The sequence below is a fragment of the Anabrus simplex genome, chromosome 2 (genome assembly GCF_040414725.1).
Source record: "Anabrus simplex isolate iqAnaSimp1 chromosome 2, ASM4041472v1, whole genome shotgun sequence".
Classification (NCBI taxonomy): Eukaryota; Metazoa; Arthropoda; class Insecta; order Orthoptera; family Tettigoniidae; genus Anabrus; species Anabrus simplex.
In genome coordinates, this window is record NC_090266.1 from 617,595,739 (window position 1) to 617,620,218 (window position 24,480).

General features: G+C 39.1%; 1 protein-coding gene across 5 annotated transcripts in view; it reads right to left on the minus strand.

Annotated features, from left to right (window-relative positions):
• The window catches only part of LOC136864269 (dnaJ homolog subfamily C member 5), a 406,165-nt gene extending 387,113 nt beyond the window's left edge, over window positions 1-19,052 (minus strand). For all 5 annotated transcript variants that reach the window (XM_067141039.2, XM_067141037.2, XM_067141040.2 and 2 more), the window contains exon 1: window positions 18,846-19,052. In XM_067141039.2, the coding sequence (XP_066997140.1) occupies window positions 18,846-18,865 (20 nt within the window). In that variant the 5' untranslated portion in view covers window positions 18,866-19,052. The remainder of the gene's footprint in view (window positions 1-18,845) is intronic.
• Between the last annotated feature and the right edge of the window lie 5,428 nt (window positions 19,053-24,480).

Below are 24,480 nucleotides of genomic sequence, written 5' to 3' on the forward strand. Positions count from 1 at the left end.
GAAAACATAAAGGTCCGATAATACTGCTTTGAGGAATTCCCCTCTTAATTATTACAGGGTCAGATAAAGCTTCACCTACTCTAATTCTCTGAGATCTATTTTCTAGAAATATAGCAACCCATTCAGTCACTCTTTTGTCTAGTCCAATTGCACTCATTTTTGCCAGTAGTCTCCCATGATCCACCCTATCAAATGCTTTAGACAGGTCAATTGCGATACAGTCCATTTGACCTCCAGAATCCAAGATATCTGCTATATCTTGCTGGAATCCTACAAGTTGAGCTTCAGTGGAATAACCTTTCCTAAAACCGAAGTGCCTTCTATCGAACCAGTTATTAATTTCACAAACATGTCTAATATAATCAGAAAGAATGCCTTCCAAAAGCTTACATACAATGCATGTCAAACTTACTGGCCTGTAATTTTCAGCTTTATGTCTATCACCCTTTCCTTTATACGCAGGGGCTACTATAGCAACACTCCATTCATCTGGTATAGCTCCTCCGACCAAACAATAATCAAATAAGTACTTCAGATATGGTACTATATCCCAACCCATTGTCTTTAGTATATCCCCAGAAGTCTGATCAATTCCAGCCGCTTTTCTAGTTTTCAACTTTTGTATCATATTGTAAATGTCATTGTTATCATATGTAAATTTTATTACTTCTCTGGCCTTAGTCTCCTCCTCTATCTCGACATTATCCTTGTAACAAACAATCTTTACATACTGCTGACTGAATACTTCTGCCTTTTGAAGATCCTCACATGCACACTCCCCTTGTTCATTAATTATTCCTGGAATGTCCTTCTGGGAACCTGTTTCTGCCTTAAAATACCTATACATACCCTTCCATTTTTCACTAAAATTTGTATGACTGCCAATTATGCTTGCCATCATGTTATCCTTAGCTGCCTTCTTTCCTAGATTCAATTTTCTAGTAAGTTCCTTCAATTTCTCCTTACTTCCACAGCCATTTCTAACTATTTCTTTTCAATCTGCACCTCCTTCTTAGTCCCTTTATTTCTCTATTATAATAAGGTGGGTCTTTACCATTCTTTACCACCCTTAAAGGTACAAACCTGTTTTCGCATTCCTCGACAATTTCTTTAAACCCATCCCAGAGTCTGTTTACATTTTTATTTACCGTTTTCCACCGATCATAGTTACTTTTTAGAAACTGCCTCATGCCTGCTTTATCAGCCATATGGTACTGCCTAACAGTCCTACTTTTAAGACCTTCCTTTCTATCACATTTATTTTTAACTACCACAATAACAGCTTCATGATCACTAATACCATCTATTACTTCAGTTTCCCTATAGAGCTCATCTGGTTTAATAGCACCACATCCACGTTATTTTTCCCTCTGGTTGGTTCCATCACTTTCTGAATCAGCTGTCCTTCCCATATTAACTTATTTGCCATTTGTTGGTCATGCTTCCTGTCGTTCGTATTTCCTTCCCAAATGACATCTGGCAAATTCAGATCTCCCGCTACAATCACATTTCTTTCCATGTCGTTTCCCACATAGCTGACTATCCTATCAAATAATTCCGAATCCACGTCAGTGCTACCCTTTCCCAAACTGTACACTCCAAATATATCAAGTTGCCTATTATCTTTAGAAATGAGCCTTACACCTAGAATTTCATGTGTCTCATCTTTAACTTTCTTAACAGTCCAATAAGTCTAGATGTGTACATGAAATAGTCTGAATTCTTTGAAGTTGGAAACCCTGTTACAAAATTGAAGAAAAGTATTTATGGGCTCCCAAATTCAAGTAGGGATTTGAATGTGTATGCTGATAAAAATTATGCAGAAACTAGGGTTTGTACATTATAAAAAGATCCAGAAGAAGTGTTGTAATTGGTTTGTATGTTCATTATGCTATCGTAATCTGAGAATCAGAATATGTAGCGCATGTCAAAGTTGAGTTGTTGAAAGAGCTGTAGATTTGTGATCTGGGTGAATCAACTAACATATTATCTATAAGAGACTAATAATCTGATGGTAGTGTTGCAAACTGTGACATTACACTGACAGAGTATTAAATGAGTATCTAATGGAAGAATTAGATCTGTATATACTATGTTGCCTGGGGAATCTAAGCGAGTACTTGCCATCAATGACGACGAAAGTTTTCATTCCAGCTTGTAGAGAAGTGCTGTAGAAAGTCTTCTATATCAGTCAAACAATTCTAGACCAGATATTGCATTTGCTGTCGGCATTTTACGTCCAAGGTTTGAGCATCCTATAACACGAGACTAGAAGAAACTGAAACATATGCTTAGATATCTGTATGTGATGAGAGTTGTAAAACTGCATTTTTATTTTGGTAATCAAACTGTACAAATGTATTGCAATGTTGATTGGAGGGGGGGAGGGGGAGAGAAAGAGAATCCAGAAGGTACGAAAGTGGATATTCAGTTATTCTTTCAGGAGGTGCCATATCATGGTATGACAAGAAACAATCTTGTGTTGCTCTCGATCCATAATGGAAGCTGAATGTATGAGCAACCAGGGAACTCCTGTGGCTTAAGGATGTTATTGAATTGGGACATGAGAATATGATTGCTACCCCATGTGAAATTTGTTCTGATAATACCTCATGGTGTGGGCTACTGTAGTCACATCCTAGTTCATGAACCATAGGCAATGGCTGAGTGGCCTAGTAAGTGGTCCTGAGAGTCAGGATACCAGTTGCTATGGAATGGAAGGATGCATCTCAGACATATTGAGTCATGGCCCCATTTGTGCTCAGATGGCTAGGACTATACAATCCACCGTGGTCCCTAACCCGTTAGAGGAGAGATCCTCACTTGGACTATGTGCAAGTAGGGTAGCATACTGCTTCATGAATTTACCAAGCTTAGAACATTTTAAGTAAGCCTCGGACCTATGGGAGTAACGGAGTCCCACTCCCATTTGACAGGCGAGGGACTCCTTGGAAACAACTTGGCGAACGAAATGGAATTCAATGGGGAGCTATCAAAATTAATGGGACTTATGGAAAAAAGAAAGAACTGGCTGAGTCAGCAAAGAGGATGCATCCGGATGTGCTACGAGTAAGTGATATTCGGGTAAGGGGAGATAAACAAGGAAGAGATAGGAGAATATAAAATGTATTTACAGGTGTTAAAAAGGAAAGGGCAGAGTATGGGGCAGGGCAGTTGATCAGGAATACTATTTCACGCAACATAGTTTCTGTTAGGCACGTAAATGAGTGAATTATATGGGTGGATTCGGCAGTTGGAGGAATTAGGACGAGAATTGTCTCATGTATTCACCATGTGAGAGTGCAGATAAGGACAAAGTTGACAAGTTGTATGAAGCATTGAGTGACATCGTAGTCAGGGTCAACAGCAAGGATAGGATAGTGCTAATGGGCGATTTCAATGCAAGAGTTGGAAATAGAACTGAAGGATACGAAAGGGCGATTGGTAAATGTGGGGAAGATATGGAGGCTAATGAAAATGGGAAGTGTTTGCTGGACTTCTGTGCTAGTAAGGGTTTAGCAGTTACAAATACATTATTCAAGGTTAAGGCTATTCACCACTACACATGGGAGGCTAGGGGTACCAGATCCATAATAGACTATATATCTGAACCGACTTCAAATTCAGAAGACTATTAGGAATGTACGAGTTTTCCGGGGATTTTTCGATGATGCAGACCACTATATGATCTGTAGTGAACTTAGGATAGAGAAAGTGAAATCTGTCTGCAAATGAATAAGGGTAGAAAATCTCCAGGACGAGGAAATTAGACAGAAGTACATGGATATGAATAATGACAAGTTTCGAACAGTAGACAGTAAGCAGGCTCAGGATATAGAAAGTGAATGGGTGTCATACAGGGATGCTGTAGTAGAAACAGCAAGGGAATGCCTAGGAACAACTGTGTGTAAAGATGGGAAAAAGCAAACATCTTGGAGGAATGATGAAGTGAGAGCAGCTTGTAATTAAGTAAAAAGAAGGCTTATCAGAAATGGCTCCAAACAAGGGCTGATGCAGACATGAAAAAAACAGAGCACTAATAGTTGTTGAATCCAAAAAGAAGTCATGGGAAGATATTGGTAATAATCTGGAAAGGCTAGGTCAAACAGTATGGAAAACTTTCAGGACAGTAATAAAGAATCTTAGGAAGGGAGGGGAAAAAGGAAATGAACAGTGTTTTGAGTAATTCAGGAGAGCTCATTATAGATCCCAGGGAATAACTGGAGAGGTGGAGGGAATATTTTTAACATCTTCTCAACGTTAAAGGAAATCTTACTGGTGGTGTTGCGAACAGCCAATCTCATGGGGAGCAGGAAAATGATGTTGGTGAAATTACGCTTGAGGAAGTGGAAAGGATGGTAAATAAACTCCATTGTCATAAAGCAGCAGGAATAGATGCAATTAGACCTGAAATGGCGAAGTATAGTGGGAAGGCAGGGATGAAATGGCTTCATAGAGTAGTAAGATTAACATGGAGTGTTGGTAAGGTACCTGCAGATTGGACACAAGCAGTAATTGCACCTATCTATAAGCAAGGGAACAGGGAGGATTGCAACAACTCGAGGAATTTCAAGTATTTAGGTTGTGTGTTCTTCCAGGATGGTAATATAGTGAGATTGAATTAAGGTGTCGTAAAGCTAAGGCAGTTAGCTCGCAGTTGCAATCAACAGTATTCTGTAAGAAGGAAGTCAGCTCCCAGACAAAACTATCTTTACAGGGGTCTGTTTTCAGACCAACTTTGCTTTACAGGAGCGAAAGCTGGGTGGACTCAGGATATCTTACTCATTAGTTAGAAGTAAGACATGAAAGTAGTCAGAATGACTGCTGGTACAAACAGGTGGGAACAATGGCAGGATGGTACTCGGAATGAGATAAAGGCTCATTTAGGAATGAACTCTATGGATGAAGCAGTACGCATAAAGCGGCTTCGGTGGTGGGGTCGTGAGCGTGAATGGAGGAGGATAGGTTTCCTAGGAGAATAATGGACTCTGCTATGGAGGGCAAGAGAAGTTGAGGTAGACCAAGACGACGATGGTTAGACTCAGTTTCTAACGATTTAAAGATAAGAGGTATAGAACTAAATGAGGCCACAACACTAGTTGCAAATCGAGGAGTGTGGCGACGTTTAGTAAATTCACAGAGGCTTGCAGACTGGACGCTGAAAGGCATAACAGTCTATAATGATAATGCATGTATTGTATGGTCCATTATTGGACATTATAAATTTTCCAGCTAACTCATTCCTGGTTGCCAGCGTTTCGCCCGAGTGTGCTAAGTTGGGCTGTTGGGTGTAAAGGCGGCACACCAGATTCAGCAACCAGGCTAGCAATGCGACTTGTACGAAAAGCTCCCGTTGCTAACCTAACCCCGCTGTGGTGGATGATATTCAGTTTTGCAAGGACACTTTGCCTTGCTGATCCATATGCTGCACTGCCGTAGCCTAACCTGGATCAAATATGTACCCTATAAATTCGTAGAAGCACCGTGCGGTCCGCCCCCAAGTAGTGCAGCTAAGATACTTCAAAATATTAAACTTCTTAGTGCATTGCACTTTTAACTGCTGCACATGTGGCTCCCATGATAATTTGCTATCGAAAAGGTGCCAAAGAAACTATGGGAAGAATGACATTCCCTAAATAAAGCTCAGGATGCGAGTGAAGAGTGTGCTGCCAGCAAAAGTGTATAACAAAGGTCTTTGCGGTTGAAAACCGAAAGCCATGTTCTATAGTCCACTGTTCCTCTCTCCTAATATTTGCTGTAATTGTCACTTTGCAACTGCCATATCATGCGAGCTATAATGCCGAGCAAAATCGTCCACATATAGTGACTGTGTTACTGCTGAACCAGCAGCAGCGACAATACCGTTTATGGCAATCGCAAACAGAGTGACACTAAAAACCGATCCCTGTGGGTCTCCATTTTCCATTTTCCTGGTATTTTGAATATGCCCTCCCTACTCGGACAAGCAATAGATGGACGGAAAAACAATTAGCAATAAATACCGACAAGTTACCTCGGAATCTCCACTGATGCAGGACTGAAGGGATACCATTTCGCCATGTGGTGGCATAGGCCTTTTCTAAGCCAAAGAAAACAGCTACCAAATGCTGTTTGTGGAGAAATGCATCCTGGATAGAACTCTCCAGGCGTACCTAGTGGTCAGTAGTTGAGTGAGCAGCTCGAAAACCACAATGGTACTCTGACAAAAGTCCTTTGAACTTTAAACCATTGTGAGCTTGTCTGTGAAGGAAGAAGCATTTAGCTACAGGTTTAAAAATGGAAAAGGGTAAGTACGAAAATCATGTCGTGATAGTGTTTCATATAATGTTGGAAAATCTGCAAGTGACATTTTCAAAACGCTACAAAAGCTCAAAATCAGTCGTATGTTTGTATACTGGACCATTGAGCAATTCAATGTAACCGGGGCTGTAAAGGATCATCTGAGAGAGGGTCACCCATGCAGTCAGGACTCCAGCAGCACAAAAAGCTGTCGCGGCTCATGTTTGGAGAAATCCAGTATGGAAACAGGCTATCATGTCCTGGGAAATGAACATTTTGAGGTCAAAGTCCAGGTTTCTGTCAGAAGACTTTGGACTAAGGGCTTATCGCCGAGATACAGGACATTACCTTGACGCACGTCTAAAGAAGATGAGTGTGCTAAAATATCACGTCTCCTGCAGTGTTACGCCCATTATGGTCATCGGAAAATTCTCTTCACTGATGAGAAGATATTCACCCTAGAGGAGTCTTTCAATCGTCAAAACAATAGGGTTTATGCAATAACCACTTAGGAAGTCAGTTAAAAAGTTCCAAAAGCTCAGAGGGCCCATCATCCCTCCTCAGTGATGGTTTGGTGTAGGGGTGAGTTACTCTGGCGCTACCCAGCTGCATTTTTGCGAAAAGGGAGTTAAAACCAGTGCCAGAGTGTACGAAAGCACCATTTTGGAGCCTATTGTGAAGAACATAAGTGGCACATCATTTCAAAACAAACCCTGGACTTTCCAGCAGGATTCTGCTCCAGCCCACAAGGCAAGGTCAACTCAAGGGTGGCTTCAGTGTTATGTCCCCAACTTCATTTTGCCTGAAGATTGGCCCAGTAGCAGTCTGGACCTGAACCTTTTGGAATACCAACTGTAGCCAGTGCTTGAGGGCATCATCTGCAAAGAGAGAAACCCCACCATTGAAAGTTTAAACGGTTCCTTGTTAGCAGCAGTGGTGGATTTTCCACTGGATGTCATGAGTTCTGCCATAGACAAGTGGCCGCAAAGACTCAGAGCCTGTGTCAGTGCAAAAGGTGACCATTTCGAAAAGTGATTGGTACTGTGTGTAGTGAATGCATGTGAGAACATACTGAAAGAAAACTAAAATATCTCTCATAACAGTTGTGTTTTTCAGTTTTTAAGCTGTAACAGTATTTATGGCAAGACTAGGTATATTATGAACTGTATATTACAACAACAACAAAAAAATGCAGTCAGTTATGCAAATGCAACAAAAACAACGTTTTAATGTGAGATTTAGAACTCAAAATGAATCTACATTACGTGGCAAATGTACTTTATAGACAAGTTGGGCCCTGAGACATGCCCGAACACGACAAGGCATACTCGGCACCAAAGAATCAAAAATGGTTTTGGGACAGATTATCCCACACTTGGATAGCAACTTCAGTCAGTTGTTGAATTTCTGCAGGAGGAATTAGGACAGTGGGATATTGCTCTCTTCAGTTCAAGCCATACATGTTCAACACAGTTCATGTCTGCAGAATATGCCAACCACGGGCCTCAATGAACTGACTGACCACCCTGGATCGATATACACGAGCAATATCATCCATTAGTGTAAAGCCTTCGACCACAGTGGCAAATTCTGTAACTACAGGTTGGAGACCAGTTGTTTTAAAATGGATAGAAATAACAGGTGTACGTCGACCAAACATGATCACACCCCAAAATACGATCGAAGCCCCATCCTGCTGACAGCGCTCCTGGATGAAGGCCTTGTTCCATCTCTCATTGGACAGTCTACAGACTCTAAAATGCTCCTGTTGTGTGATACAAGCTTACGGTGACCTCATCGGGAGTTGTTGCCCACTTAACACAAGTTGCCCTCCAGTATGGCTTAAGATGAAATTTGGGCACAGGCCTCCTCAATATCAATCCTTTATTGCACAGCAATTCACCACCATCTGATCCCAACACATTCACTCCCGTGACCCTCCAAAGATCCTGATGGAATGAGGTGGCTGTAGCATTGGGTGTATGGTGTGCTGAAAGCAACAAATATTGATTCTCCCAGCATGGGTGTCTGTTGTTGATGAACAGTGTGTGTCAACTGAACTTCTTCAAAACTCTGGAGATATTACTCATGCTCACTCCAACACAAGTGGCAATATTCACTTATTATGATCCTTCTTGAAGCAATGTCACAATCTGAATGTGGTCAGTAGCAGAAATGGGTATGTTTGCCATGTTTTCCTCAGTCCTAAAATACTACTTATACACCATCAACCTTACAAGTGATATCAAACTGACTAACAAGACAAATGCCTTCTAGTGGACAAATATAGAACATGATCTGGGTTTAGCACCACTATGTATCTTATGCATTGGAATACAGCGCATACTGTAAACATTCAAAATTGTTAGGTATGGGGATCCACCTATTCCGGTTTCAGCAATAGAGTATGCCATCATCAGACTAGGAAAGTAAGACAAAGACATTGGAAATAGAGTACATTACATTTCTAACAATTAATACCAATACTTTTTAAAATGTACTGAACTGAACTACCGGTACTTTACATATGTACAAAAGGGTTATTATCATTAAAATTGAATATAGAAAGGTGCACACCAAAATAGTTGTACAGTTAAAATTACAACAGTGGAATGAGCTTTTTTTCACATTGTAAGAACAATACAGGTCGTTAACTACTTTGCAGTCATAGTGGTATGTATGAAATTGAGTTTCTTAGTTCAATATTAATGTATGTAGTCATTATAAATAGGCTGATGAACTAGTTACAAACAACCAGTTATTTACTTAACGATCCTCATAGATGTTCATTAATTAATTTCTACTATATTCAACTTGGATATAGCAATGTGTGGAATTTAAATAAATGTCTTATATGGCTAAAATACAGTATGGCATCTGTGTCACAGGTAATATATCCACAAAAGTTCAGTAAATAAAAAGGATAAGTCCATTGTATAGCTTGGTTTGAGTGTCTGCAGTTTTGTTACTTTCCTGTTCTTGTGGTATATATGTAAAATTTAGTCAATCTTTTTGAACATCTTGATTCAATTTTTAAACATTCGTCATCAGTATAGATATGCTGATGAGCTAGTTGCTACAACCAGTTATTCAAGTGAAAGAAGTTCCTCATAAATGTGTAATAATTAAAATTCCTGAAGCATTCAACTTGGACTTAATGTGTGGATTATGAATAAGAATATCTTATATAGCTAAAATTTAATATGACACTGTATAACAAGTTATTATATCCCTAAAAGTTCGGCAAGTAAAATGGGTCAGTTTATTATATGGCTTGGTTTTTACGTAACCGTAAATAGCAACTTAAGAATTATAAGTTATTATAGAAAAACAGACGAGGTTTATGAGAGAGTAGTATTATCGAGTGGATCTTGTAAAACTCTGGAAGTATCTCAAAGACGAAACCTAAAAGAAGAAATTGAGCCGTGTGTTAGCACGACGGATGAAACTAATGCCGGTGGGTGGGTGGGGAATATTATGTAAATAGAAACTCACCTCGAGAGTCAAGTTGAAGGTTGAAGAGTAAGAGAGGAACTAATAAGCAAGTGGCAGCAGCAGGCCATCAGAGTGAGCAGGGAGAGGCGGGGCGTGTTAAGTCGGGGAAGGGAAGGTCGCGGTAGAGGGGGGACATCGATCGGGGGGGAGGGGGGGGACTGCGGTGGGGGTAATGTACAATATGTCGAGGTTTCTATTATTGATTCCTAAAAAGGTTTGTGACCCTGTAAATATTGGGATTAAAGGTGAAAAATGAGAAGGTTTCGGATTTATCTATTTCTTTCTTTAAAGTGGATTGCGGACGGTGCCTAAATTTATTTATTACGCGCTCTATGAAGTTATGGTTGTAGCCATATTGCACTCCACACGCCTTTCAGAAATAACAGCTGAACAGTAATATGGGCAAATGTTTCTGTGGTTAAATTATCTTAGAAACAAAACGTTCACAGGTGTGAATTTACGTCTGCAGACAGAGGGTAACACTTCCAATGCATTTTTTAATATGCTCTTTATAGAGCTTACGCATCGTCATTCACCACACTACTAGAGAAAACACTACTATTGTATTCAGCAAATAATGCTAGGAAAATATAATTGTCTACCAATTTAATTTCAATAACAGTTTCATATTCTGGTGCAAAGCGCTAATGTATCTAGTATGTGCAATACTTGATTACAGGAACACAATATTTGGGAAAGTACAGGAATGAATTTTGAAAAATGCACATGTCGAGAGAGAAATTATAAAAACATTATACACCTAGATTTGACCAATAAGTTACAAACTTCACTAGAAACAAGGTAAAGTAGGATCCACCTATTAAATACATTAACACTAATGCCACATACAACTAAATTTTATCAAAATCCTGTTATATTGTCCTTAAAAATTATTTCATGGTACTAGTTTTTGTGCACCGGGCGAATTGGCCATGCAGTTAGAGGCGCGCGGCTGTGAGCTTGCATCCAGGAGATAGTGGGTTCGAATCCCACTGTCGGCAGCCCTGAAGATAGTTTTCCGTGGTTTCCCATTTTCACACCAGGCAAATGCCTGAGCTGTACCTTAATTAAGGCAACGGCCGCTTCCTTCCAACTCCTAGACCTTTCCTATCCCATCGTCGCCATAAAACCTATCTGTGTTGATACGACGAAAAAAACCACTCGCAAGAAAAAAAACTATTTTTGTTTCTCAAGCTGCTTTACGTCTCATCGACACAGATAGGCTGTATAGCAACGAATGGACAGGAAAGGGCTAGTAGTGGGAAGGAAGTGGCCATTAGTTACAGCCCCAGCATTTGCCTAGAGTGAAAATAGGAAACCATGGAAAACCATCTTCAGGGCTGTCGACAGTGGGGTTCGAACCCACTATCTCCCGAATCATGGTACTAGTTTCAACCTTTTGGGTCATCTCCACCTGATATAGCCATCAATCAATCAATCAATCAATCCTAATCTGCATTTAAGGCAGTCGCCCAGGTGGCAGATTCCCTAGCTGTTGTTTTCCTAGGCCTTCCTTAAATGATTGCAAAGAAATTGGAAATTTATTGAACATCTCCCTTGGTAAGTTATTCCAATCCCTAACTCCCCTTCCTATAAACGAATATTTGCCCCAATTTGTCCTGTTGAATTCCAACTCTATCTTCATATTGTGATCCTTCTTACTTTTAAAGACACAACTCAAACTTATTCGTCTACTGATGTCCTCCCTGCCATCTCTCCACTGACAGCTCAGAACATACCACTTGTGATTCAAATTCTTATAATTTTGTTAAATACCATCTATTCAATGAACAAAAATTTGAATCACAAGTAGATCTTCAATACAGAGAAAAAAAATGTAATTTATAACCTACACACCACTTAGTCGAGCTGCTCGTCTCTTTTCTCCCAAGTATTACCAGCCCAAACTTTGCAACATTTTTGAAACACTACTCTTTTGTCGGAAATCGCCCAGAACAAATCGAGCTGCTTTTCTTTGGATTTTTTCCAGTTCCTGAATCAAGTAATCCTGGTGAGGGCCCCATACAATGGAACAATATTCTAGTTGGGGTCTCACCAGGGACAAATATGCTCCCTCCTTTACATCCTTACTACGTAGGTGGTCTGAAAAGTTCTCGGAATGTACTAGAATTAAGTATCTAACCTCGGTGGAACTGCTTTTTTTTTTTTTTTTTTCAACATAGTCTCTCTGTAGACTATTGCATTTGGTCCAGCAATGTTCCAATGCCTTGATTCCATCTCGAAAATGAGATTCCTCCAGGCGTGAACAATACCTCTCCAATTCGGCTGTCAGTTCTTCCCTTGTAGAAAATATCCGTCCGCCGAGGAAAATTTTCAGCTTGGGGATTAGATGAAAGTCTGATGGTGCCAAATCAGGTGAATAAGGTGGATGGGGCAACAATTCGTACCCTAGTTCATGTTTTGCCATGGCAATAACACTTGTGTGCGGCGAAGCGTTGTCCTGATGAAAGATGACCGTTTTCCTTGCCAAACCAGGCCTTGTTTAGCGTATCGTTTCCTGTAGTTGGTCTAGGAGGTTTGCATAGTATTGCCCCGTAATTGTTTGGCCAGTAGGAAGATAATCTATCAGCAGAATGCCTTTTGCATCCCAGAAAACTGAGGCCATGACCTTTCCAGCCAAATGCACTGCCTTTGCTTTCTTTGGTGATGGTGAATCAGCATGTTTCCACTGCTTTGACTGCTGTTTTGTCTCTGGGGTATAGTAGTGGACCTAAGTTTAATCTGTAGTCACAAACCGGCACAAAAAATCTTGTTGGTTGCACTGAAAACGGGCCAGACTTTGTTCGGACATTTCCAATATGGTGCGTTTATTGTCCAATGTCAAGAGCCGCGGCACCCATCTTGCGGAAAATTTTTTCATAACCAATTCTTTGGTTAAAATATAATATACCCGTTCAGAAGACATCCCTACAGCTTCAGCAATTTTCCGCCCTTTCAGCCGACGATCCTCCATGACCATTTTATGCACTTTTGTGATAAATTCTGGGATCCTAACACTTTTAGGCCGTCCACTACGCGGATCATCATCCAAGCTCTCCCAACCAAATTTGAACTCGCTGGTCCACTTGGCAACAGTTGAAAATGAAGGAGCAGAGTCCCCCAGTGTGTTCTGAAAGTCAGTATGAATTTCTTTGCTTTCATACCTTTCTTTACAAAGTATTTAATCACTGCTCGAATCTCAGTTTTTTCCATTGTTACAAATCACTACGCGGGAACAACAACAAAGAATCGTCACTACCACACTCCTGCAGGTAGAGCACTGACGCGCCACGTGTTCACTCACAAAGGCTGTGCGATTACTGCGCGGGAACCTCGTTGCTCTAGCACCGACATCTAGTGGTGAATCCTAGTACTTTTCAAACTGTCCTCGTACAATCCCAGAATACCATCATAAATATGTGCAGAGATCTTTACCCTTTGTTTACAATCATATTTGATTACCCCAATGAAGATCTTTCCTTATATTGATACCTAGGTATTTACAATGATCCCAAAAGGGAACTTTCACACCAACGCAGTAATTAAAACAGAGGACTTTTCCTATTTGTGAAACTCACAACCTGACTTTCATCCCCATTCATCATCATACCATTGCCTACTGTCCATCTCACAACATTAGCAAGGTCATTTTTAAGTTGCTCACAATCTTGTAACTTATTTATTACTCTGTTCAGAATAACATCTGCAAAAAGCCTTATCTCTGATTCCACTTCTTTACACATATCATTGATATATACAAGAAAACAAAGGTCCAATAATACTGCCTTGAGGAAATACCCTCTTAATTATTACCGGGACAGATAAAGTTTCACCTATTCTAATTCTCTGAGTTCTATTTTCTAGAAACAGAGCCACCCATTCACTCACTCTTTTGTCAAGTCCAATTGCACTCATTTTTGCCAGTAGTCTCCCATGATCTACCCTACCAAATGCTTTAGACAGGTCAATCGCGATACAGTCCAACTGACCTCCTGAATCCAGTATATCTGCTATATCTTGCTGGAATCCTACAAGTTGGGCTTCAGTGGAATAACCTTTCCTAGATCCAAACTGCCTTCTATCAAACCAGTTATTAATTTTGCAAACATGTCTTATATAATCAGAAAGAATGCTTTCCCAAAGCTTACATGCAATGCATGTCAAACCGGCTGGCCTGTAATATTCAGCTTTATGTTTATCACCCTTTCCGTTATATACAGGGGCTACTATAGCAACTCTCCGTTCATTTGGTAAAGTTCCTTCACGCAAACAATAATCAAACAAGTACTTCAGATATGGTACTAAATCCTAACCCATTGTCTTTAGTATATCCACCAAAACCTTATCAATTCCAGCTGCTTTTCTAATTTTCAACTTTTGTATCTTACTGTAAATATCATTGCTGTCATGGGTAAATTTTAATACTTCTTTAGTATTAGTCACCTCCTCTATCTGGACATATCCTTGTAACCAACAATCTTTACATACTGCTGACTGAATACTTCTGCCTTTTGAAGATCCTCACATACACATACACACTCCCCTGGAACATCCTTCTTGGAACCTGTTTCTGTCTTAAAGTACCTATACATACTCTTTCATTTTCCACTAAAATTTGTATGGCTGCCAATTATGCTTGCCATCATGTTATCCTTAGCTGACTTCTTTGCTAGATTCAATTTCCTAGTAAGTGCCTTCAATTTCTCCTTACTTCCACAGACATTTCTAACTCCATTTCTTTCCAACCTGCACCTCCTCCTTAGTCTCTTTACTTCTCTGTTACAATATAGTGGATCTTAAACATTCCTTACCACCTTTAAAGGTACAAACCTATTTTCATATTCCTCAACAATTGCTTTAAACCCATCCCAGAGTCTGTTTACATTTTTAGTTATCGTTTTACACCGATCGTATTTACTTTTTGAAAACTTCCTCATGCCTGGTTTATCAGCCATATGGTACTGCCTAATAGTCCTAATTTTAATATCTTCCTTTCTTTCACATTTATTTTTAATTACCACAAAAACCGCTTCGTGATCACTAATACCATCTATTACTTCGGTTTCTCTATAGAGCTCATCTGGTTTTACCAGCACCACATCCAGAATATTCTTCCCTCCAGTTGGTTCAATCACTTTTTAATCAGGTGCCCTTCCCATATTAACTTATGTGCCATTTGTTGGTCATGCTTCCTGTCGTTCGCATCTTTCTCAATTGACATCTGGTAAATTGAGATCACCCGCTACAATCACGTTCCTTTCCTTATTGTTTCCCCACATAGCTGATTATCTTATCAAATAATTCTGAATCAGCATCTGCGCTACCCTTTCCCGGTCTGTACAATCCAAAGACATCAAGTTGCCTATTATCTTGAGAAATGAGCCTTACACCTAGAATTTCGTGTTTGTCTGTCATCTTTAAGTTTTTCGTAGCTTACAAATTCTTCTTTCACCAGAATGAATACTCCCCCTCCTACCATTCCTATCCTATCTCTACGATACACCCTCCAGTTCAGTGAGAAAATTTGACTCCATTATATCATTTCTCAGCCATGATTCAATTTCTGTTACAATATCTGGTATATTAAGAACTTGGAAAGCCAACACATCTAAAAAGGAAAAACGCACTTTAAAATAGATCAGTCCTTGATGAAAAATCTTTATGATTGGCATCATATCCAGCTGTCACACACATAATCCATTATAAAATGCATGGCTGCAATTATGCTTGCCACCATGTTATCCTTAGCTGACTTCTTTGCTAGATTCAACTTCCTAGTAAGTGCCTTCAATTTCTCCTTATTTCCACAGACATTTCTAACTCCATTTCTTTCTAACCTGCACCTCCATCTTACATTGTAGAATCAATCTTGTCCTTGATTAATATTGAACTTGTGACACTGAAAAGAATACATAAGTTTGACAGAGGGGATACCATGTATTAAACCATAACATTTAAACACTCTTGAATGGTACTGAACTATGCCACAAAAGAACATACTAAATGCTAGAAAGAGTTCCAATAAATCATGTAAAGAAGTGTAGTGAAGTTAATTGAATTATAATACAATATATTATCAAGACATAATTGGACACATCAAAGTACACAAAATATTATATTTTCTGATTAAATCAGCCACAATCAGAAGTTCAGGCAGTGCTTCAGAATTCACAGAACTGGTACTGGTACAAGGTATGTATTAATTTCTAATTGTCAGATAGAGTTTAAAACATACATACATCCATCCATCTTTAAGGTTTAGTTGAAGTATTTGCATGGTGTGAAAATGGGAAACCACAGAAAACCATCTAAGGTTGCCAACAGTGAAATTTGAACCAACAATCTACCCAATACGAGCTCACATATACGCAATCCTAGCCCACGGACAACTTGCTCGGCATTATTGATCCCATCAGGGCACTGTTACAACTGTTCTGACACACATTCAACTGGTGCATAGGAATAAGTAAATTTTATTTATTCATGTTTAAGACATTTTTTGAAGTTAAATTTAAACCTACTTCAAAAATTTGTTTTACGTCGCACCGACACAGATAGGTCTTATGGCGACGATGGAATAGGAAAGTCTTAGAAGTGGGAAGGAAGCGGCCGTGGCCTTAGTTAAGGTACAGCCCCAGTATTTGCCTGGTGTGAAAATGGGAAGCCACAGAAAACCATCTTCAGGGCTGCCGTCAGAAGGGTTCAAGTCTATTATCTCCCGAATGCAAGCTGATAGCTATGTGACCCAAATCATACGGTCACTTGCAGAAATAAAAGGGTGCAACTGAAAATCTATGATCCAAAGAAATAAAATGTTCAGATCTTTTAAAGCAGCAGTAACTTCATATGTATTGATAGATATTTGAACACAGGATACACAGCAATAGGGAATGTACATGTGATAAACAATTAGATTCATATTTATATAGATATGTAAAATTGATACTTCAGATACACTTATATTAAAATTAATATTCTCCACACTGATATAATCTGTATAAACACTAAAATAAAACATTCTCCCAACCAATACATTAATTCTAATGGACTAATGAAATTTACAGTAAAATACAGGACATTATTCTCTGGTCACACAAGACTTCTTTTAATTATTACTAATTCACAATAAGATAATATTCTCTATTTAAATCATCCTCAAGTCTTCAAATATATCTGCAGAGTGATTAATGATGTAATAGCAGCACATTACCAGCATGTGAGAATCTCATGCGCCTCTTGTAGTCTTTGACCTTGTTTGTTCTCTATGCACACAGCGTTTGATATCCTACAATGGTTTGGTCTGACCTTTAGCAAGCAGATAGATATTCTCCCCCACCTCCTTTGATGTCTAGTATTCTGTAGAAGTCATTGTAGTGATCAGACCTTGCTTTTGCGACAGCTTCCTTGGTCTCTTATTTGCCTGTGATATACCTTTTTCTACTCACAGCTGCGTTGCACATGCCAGCTTTTGAACGCCTTTTTCTTTTCCGATACCTTTTGTTGCAGCTGATCCATCTGTAACCACGGCTATTTATTAATATTTAAAAAAAACAGTATACGTATTTGCAAAACGCATATGGAAGAAGAGAACGTGAATACAAAACTGCATATATATTTGAAATGACTGATAAAAGAAAGAAATAACAACCTTCAACGTCCAAATACCTTTAACAGAAATCCAGGAAGATTTTGTCTATAAGATAATTACGAATTTCACTAGCCGATGACTGGAATACGTCCAGCATCCCGTTAATTCATTCAGTGATCATAAGCGACAAGTGACAGGTGTAAAGTTATGGGAAAGAACATGATCTTTTTTTTTTTTACAATTGGCTTCACGTCGCACCGACAGAGATAGGTCTTATGGCGACGAAGGGATAGGAAAGGCCTAGGAGTGAGAAGGAAGCGGCCGTGGCCTTAATTAAGATACAGCCCCAGCATTTGCCTGGTGTGAAAGTGGGAAGCCACGGAAAATCATCTTCAGGGCTGTCGACAGTGGGGTTTGAACCCACTATCTCCCGGATGAAAGCTCACATCCGCACGCCCCTAACCGCATGCCCAACTCGCCCGGTACATGAATTGGTAGTAACTGGAATAAATTAGGGCAATCTACATAAGACCAACATATTTGTGTATGAAACATACATTTACATACCTGCATTATGTGATTCAGTAGTTGCTATACATCTTTGTACAGAACAGTTCATAAGTTATAACATTTAAGAAAAGACTGGGCGACAGCCTTAAATGCAGATCAATTATAACCAATTGACCCCCACTATATACACTACTCAAAACCCAATATCGAATTAATCCACTAGGCTAATTTTAGAGATTGAAAGGGTGAGGTAGGCCTATCCAACAAATACACAAGAAAAGGGGAGGAACACAAGGCACATTTCCAAGCATCGTGCCTGACATTCAATAAGAATTTTATATTTGAGGATATTCCCAAAGTAAAGTAATATTTTTGGACCGCTCACAATTACAATGTTACGAGGTACCTCTACCGCATATCAACTATCGCCACCTTTGTTCAACTGCCTACATTAAGAGAGATTCCTTTGGAAAACTTAGTTATAGCCGTAAACCATCCCTGCACCGAACCACTCTCTAACCAGACCTACTATCTAGAAACTCCACTCACTTATTACTTGTCAAACATTATAATAATTTATACACGGGCGAAATAAAATACAACAATAATACAATCATTAATTTCAACAGCATTCAAAATCAAGAACATGATAAAACACATGTATGTTCCAACATTTAGAAACATGTGTCCCGTTAATCGAAACAAAAAAATTAACCTTGTGAGAAAGGGGGAAAAAAAAACCGGTGACAAGGGGTAACACACTACCATTTCGCACAAAACAATCGGCCGTGAGTTTCATGCGGCTGTGCGAGTACCACGTAAAACCAGATGCCTAAGAAGCATGCAATGTGTTTATCAATGTCACCAAACATACATATATAAAACATAACTGTGAAGAAGAAATATAACAATATTCACAGCATTAAATGAACAACAGACAAGTGTAGATAACCCAAATGAAAACTGAACTTACGATAATTTCCGCCTATCCATATTAAAACGCCTTAATAAATGTCAGAAAAAGGACAGGCGAGTAAAGGCTTTGAAATCCACGCGTAGTATTCTATCGTAGTGATATCACATCCAATTACTCGAATTTAACTGCATTGATATCAAACCAGTAAGCTCAATAACACCGTACAGCAGCGCCAAACGTAAGGCAAACGTTTCCGTCAGTATGTCAAATCCTAATTCAAAGAGTACTATATAAAACCAAAGAAGAAGTAGATCAGCCTGTGGATAGTTATCGGAGACCAAAGAATATTATCTTCCTCTACTCCTTGTGATTTTGGGCTCTTATTACTTTGCCCAGTCCAAAACCCCTCATTTTATTCATAAAGGCCGGTCTCCACTGATTAACATTTAACAACAACATGTTAAATGTTAAAAGTGTTAAATGTTAACTGGTGACACCATCAGCATGTTAAATGTTAAATGTCAAAAACTGTTTCATTTAACATTGTGTCCACACTTAATAAACATGTTAAACTTGACATTCTTTGTTTATATACAGGTAGTTCATCATACAATTTATGGTAATACATTTAGATGGTGTCTAGTATTTTTAAATAAGGACAGTGGACTCAGATGAAGAGGAATTGGCCTTTGTTATTGCCACTGTTGCTTCTTGTCTTGATTTAGAAATTCAGTTTTATTAGGCACATTTCCTTCCCTCACTCTGCTCATAGCTTTAAAAGCAAACCACTTTGAAGTACAGGGTATAAACTTCGTCCGCTCCCGACTACTGACTTTTCTGAACTTTCTGCAATTCTCGACTGTACTGGGAGCGGAGGGACACTAGTTTTTTTTTTTTTTTTTTTTTCGATTTACTCGCGGGAACAATTATAGATATTTTCGAGTTCCTGGAAACTGTCGGCTTTAATCGCTTTATATCTGTATTCTTCTGATGAGACATCCCACAAATAAGGCCTTTCTATTATATCATTAATTAGGTCCAGAGTAATCTCCTTGCTCTACCCCATTTCTGACATTTTAGTATAGTGCAGAGAGAACGACACACGTGCGTGTACTGTATTTGTAGCTTTTAACAAAGAGAAGGAGTATTGCGGAGTGTTGTAATTATAATCCTACTTCATGAGGAGCACGTCGTTTGCATCGTTTAGGTTATGTGTTGGCATGGAAACATCATGGAAGTTGCCGAAGCTGTGCCGACAACGCACGAACAACGAATTGACTTGACATGTTTTCCACTTGGAGCGGAAAACACGCCAACATGTTAAAAGTGTTAACTTAACATTCTGAGTTAACATGCAAAGTCAATTGGAAGACACAATCACAATATACATGTCAACTGTAACATGTTAAATTTAACATGTTGGTGTTAAATGTTAAACAGTGGAGACCGGCCTAAACACTCGCAAGACATCAAACAATATTTTTCTTCTCCTTCTTGAAAATATCTTGAGATCTGCTTAATAGCCATCGCTTGTCTTCAAAAACACAGCCTTGATTTTCACTTGCGATTTCTTGAATTGTTCGTCACCTTCAAGTGGCGATTAATGGCGTCGAGGTGGAACGGGGAAGTCACCCACCACTTTCTGGAGAAAACATTACATTTTAATCCATTTCGGCTGGGTGAAACTAAGAGTTATATGAATTATTAAAAAAAGCACTTTATACAAGAACTCTTGTCTATCAGCTAATTCTTTTCTTTATTTCCTTTAATTATTTAAAAAATTATTAGCAGAAAAGCGCACAAAATGTCGTTCGTCGTGGCTAACCGATTTGTACAGCGCCTCAGCAAGTAAAAGAGACATTGCATGTGCTGTGAGGAAGGGTAGCAAAGGTGTATATATATTTGCCAAAGTCATGAACACTGAGGTATGATTCACCCCCTTACCAAGCATTCGCCAGTCTGGCAGTCTCTTTGGCGCGTGTTAGTTTCTTAGTGTGCAGTCAAACGCTAAATGGTTTTTAATTGTATAATCACGCCGTACTTCTATTTAATTGTAATACATGTGTAATATTGTTCCTTTGGTGAAATTTTTATTGTATAGTCTTGAATAAAAATTTCAAAAAACTATGATTACCACACTTAAGTTGGTAAAGTGTCAACCTTAAGGCCGGTCTCCACTGATTAACATTTAACAACAACATGTTAAATGTTAAAAGTGTTAAGTGTTAACTGGTGACACCATCAACATGGTAAATGTTAAATGTTGAATGCTGTTTCATTTAACATTGTGTCCACACTTAATAAACATGTTAAACTTGACTTTCTTTGTTTATATATAGGTAGTTCATCATATTGCACCCGCCCCTACCCTAAAAGGCGCCGGCATTGGATCTACAGGGTCGCACATGGGTAAAAAAAAATTATAAATAGATAGGCGCTGAACTAAAGTAATTCTTATAGGCAAACTGGGTAGGAAATACGGGTCATTCCTTACTAAAATAAGAACACATTCGGATTAAATTTTAGCTAACAAGACCGGTTTATTTAACCTTGACGGTGATGAGAATGACACATTAAGATACACTGATGAACTACATTAATATTTATAAGTGTTGTGAATTATTCTGTGGACGTTTGTCCATTGTGCGTGATAGAAATGAGTGAGTTTATCGCGAAGCGATGTATCGTGACATGAAGCCAATGGAAAATTTTACCGTAACACTGAGGCTATATCATATCACTAACACATAAAACTAACATGCACGCGACAACAGGTCTGAGCAATCCCTACTCTAATGAAGACCTAGATTTCCCAATGAAATGACGTATAAGAAAAATACACTCATCTGAAACAACACCTGGGTTCGAACCGACCCTCGCTAGTATAGACATTGCCAGGCCGATGGACAGAACCACCGCTGACCTTATTTACAATCAAACATGACACATAGAACACATACAAAATCATACATGATATGCAGCAAATACGTGAGGCACTTCGAACTTCTTTTTGGCGCTGTAGGCTTCCAATGCATACGTTGAGCATCGAACTGACAACCCCTTGCGATGAAGAAATGATCCTGTAATCCCTACCTATATTATACTCAAACAATTAACAACGATTCACTGACAAACATTAGCATTATCGGCCGGGTCACTTGTTAATAAATACACCACTCTGGCGTGTTGAATAAATCACATATTTAGCCGTTCAAAGAGGCCAACTTCCCTTTAACAGAAATGTCCCTCTTTCCTCAGATACGGGACACTCACACAAAAGAAACACAACTCGGGCAAGGTCGGACGGCCACGTCCGCCACCCCAAGGGTCAATAGCCCACATAACAAGCGTAACATTCCCTTTCAAAAGGAAACAAGAACACTTCACACTGAAGTACATCCACAAAATAATCGATGGGCTCATTCCTCAAAAGCCACGCAAATAACCTTGAATTCAACACATATTTTCTCAACAGTATCACGCCACTTTACAACGCGACATCGGTATTACAATGCTAATATTCGCGTGACCATTATTATTATTATTATTATTATTATTATTATTATTATTATTATTATTATTATTATTATTATTATTATTATTATTATTATTATTATTATTATCATTATTAGTTCCATCTTTGACAGTCATTCCGCATGAGTCACCTGGTGCTTTGATCATACCTGGTCATCGTGCAGAATCTACTTTGCACTCAATTTAATTGCTCCCTCAACGGCAATTCATCCCCAATTAATAACTTCTAATTATTGATAGTTACATCCGGTCACTTCATCATCACACGGCAATGCATTAATTAATTAATTAATTTGATATTCACAAGGATTATTATTTGACACACGCATTATAATCACAACCTGATAAATTTTATCAAATAACCCAACTTAAATATAAAACACTCTATTTAAATATATCAGGGGAGGCCTTCGGTTATCAGTTCCGCCGGCGATTCTCGTAGCTCTGTGCCTTCACACAATATAGTACTTACCCCTTTTTACCTGTCATGCACTTATCAAATTAGAATAATTACACTCTAACTGCAATTCCCTAAACTCATTACTACTGGTCTCCTGACGCAAATAATCAAACGAATATCTCCCAAGATAAAATAAATGAATAAATCTCTACCACATGCAAAACTAAAGTATTATATTCCCTAAATTATTTACAATCAATCACTCAGACGTGTCACCGACTCCCTAAACTAAGAATTAACAACTATGTGCCCATTTCGGCACTTATGTTCAACTACATCTTTAAACTTTTATAGCACCAGCTTATGATAAATATTTCCCATCCCCACTAAACATGCCAGATATTAAGATTAATACTCATCTCTATCACGATGACGACATCTTTGTCTGGTCAGGTGATCCATCCTGGGTTTACTGCCACTCCATGGAGATCACAGTAATCAGTTGCAGCTCCATCACCGCTTCAGGCTTGAAGACCATTGTTCCGCTGATGAAACCACTCGTGGTACTCCTGTTTACAGACACGTCACTATTTAAATTTATACTTCAATTAATCAGCGTTCAACATGAACGTTCGGGCACTACTTTGAATACTATCCCGTCACTCGCGGTTCAGTACCGAATTCCGTCTATCACAGCTACTTAAGCCTTTGTTGCTCGTTGGCACAGCCGTGCTACAGTAATAATAATAATGTTATTACGTTCCGCGCTGTTAGTTCGCGATACGACACTGTTCATTAAATATTCACGTAGGTGTCACGAAAAATAACTCTGTTCATTTTATTTAAGACGAATTATTTGACTTCACTTGAAAATTTAAGTTTAAGTCACTAGAACAAAGCACTAGTGCGAGCGTCGCTAATATAGCTCCGCCCTCACCAAGCTGAAAATCCCGAATGACGCTCTTCCCTTACTGCGGTGTTTTTACAAAGAAGCGATTTCCCCTTCTACAAATCTGCGTATTGCCTATCCACGGCACACTAGAGGTGCGATAGTGCGACGATCAAGTGACCAATAACCGTCTGATGTGACCGAGACATATCCACCCAATTATCCTTCATTAGATTTCCTTTAATTAATTAAAGTCCGTCCAGCTTCCCCCTCTCTGCTCTGGTGAAAACCCCTCGGAAGGGTGACTCATAACGATGACCAGATAGCCTTTGGTAACTTTCCACTCATAACTGAGGCCGTATTCCTTCTTGTACGAAAAGTTAGCATGTAAAATGACATTAGAGACACTAAATAAATGGCTCAATCATAGTTGTCTCTTTTAAAGTGAAGAACGACTCCAGAATTAAGATTTGAATAAATTTTATCTCGTAGAGAATTAAGTAGGCTAGTCCGAAAAAAAAAGATTGCTCTGGTATTCCGCTTCGAAAAAATCTGTTCCCCCTCATTCTCTCAGGCGTGAGGAAGGGATGTTTCTTCTCGAGTGACGCCATGGGAAACCAACGATTGTCGCCCCTCTTGGCTCTGGCTAGGCTTGGCTCCTGGCGCATCCCCCCGTTACACAAAGGAAGTATCGCACACTGAGTTGCAAATAAAGAAATCCTGCAATATACATTCTGAAGACTCAATTTATGTATCGTAATGGTGCGGATATTGATTAATTTCGATGACCCTTTTCTCAGATAGCATTGCGTCTGTAATTTGGAAGGTCATTATTAGCCAAAGGTCCTTAGATCATGCCCCTGTCGGGT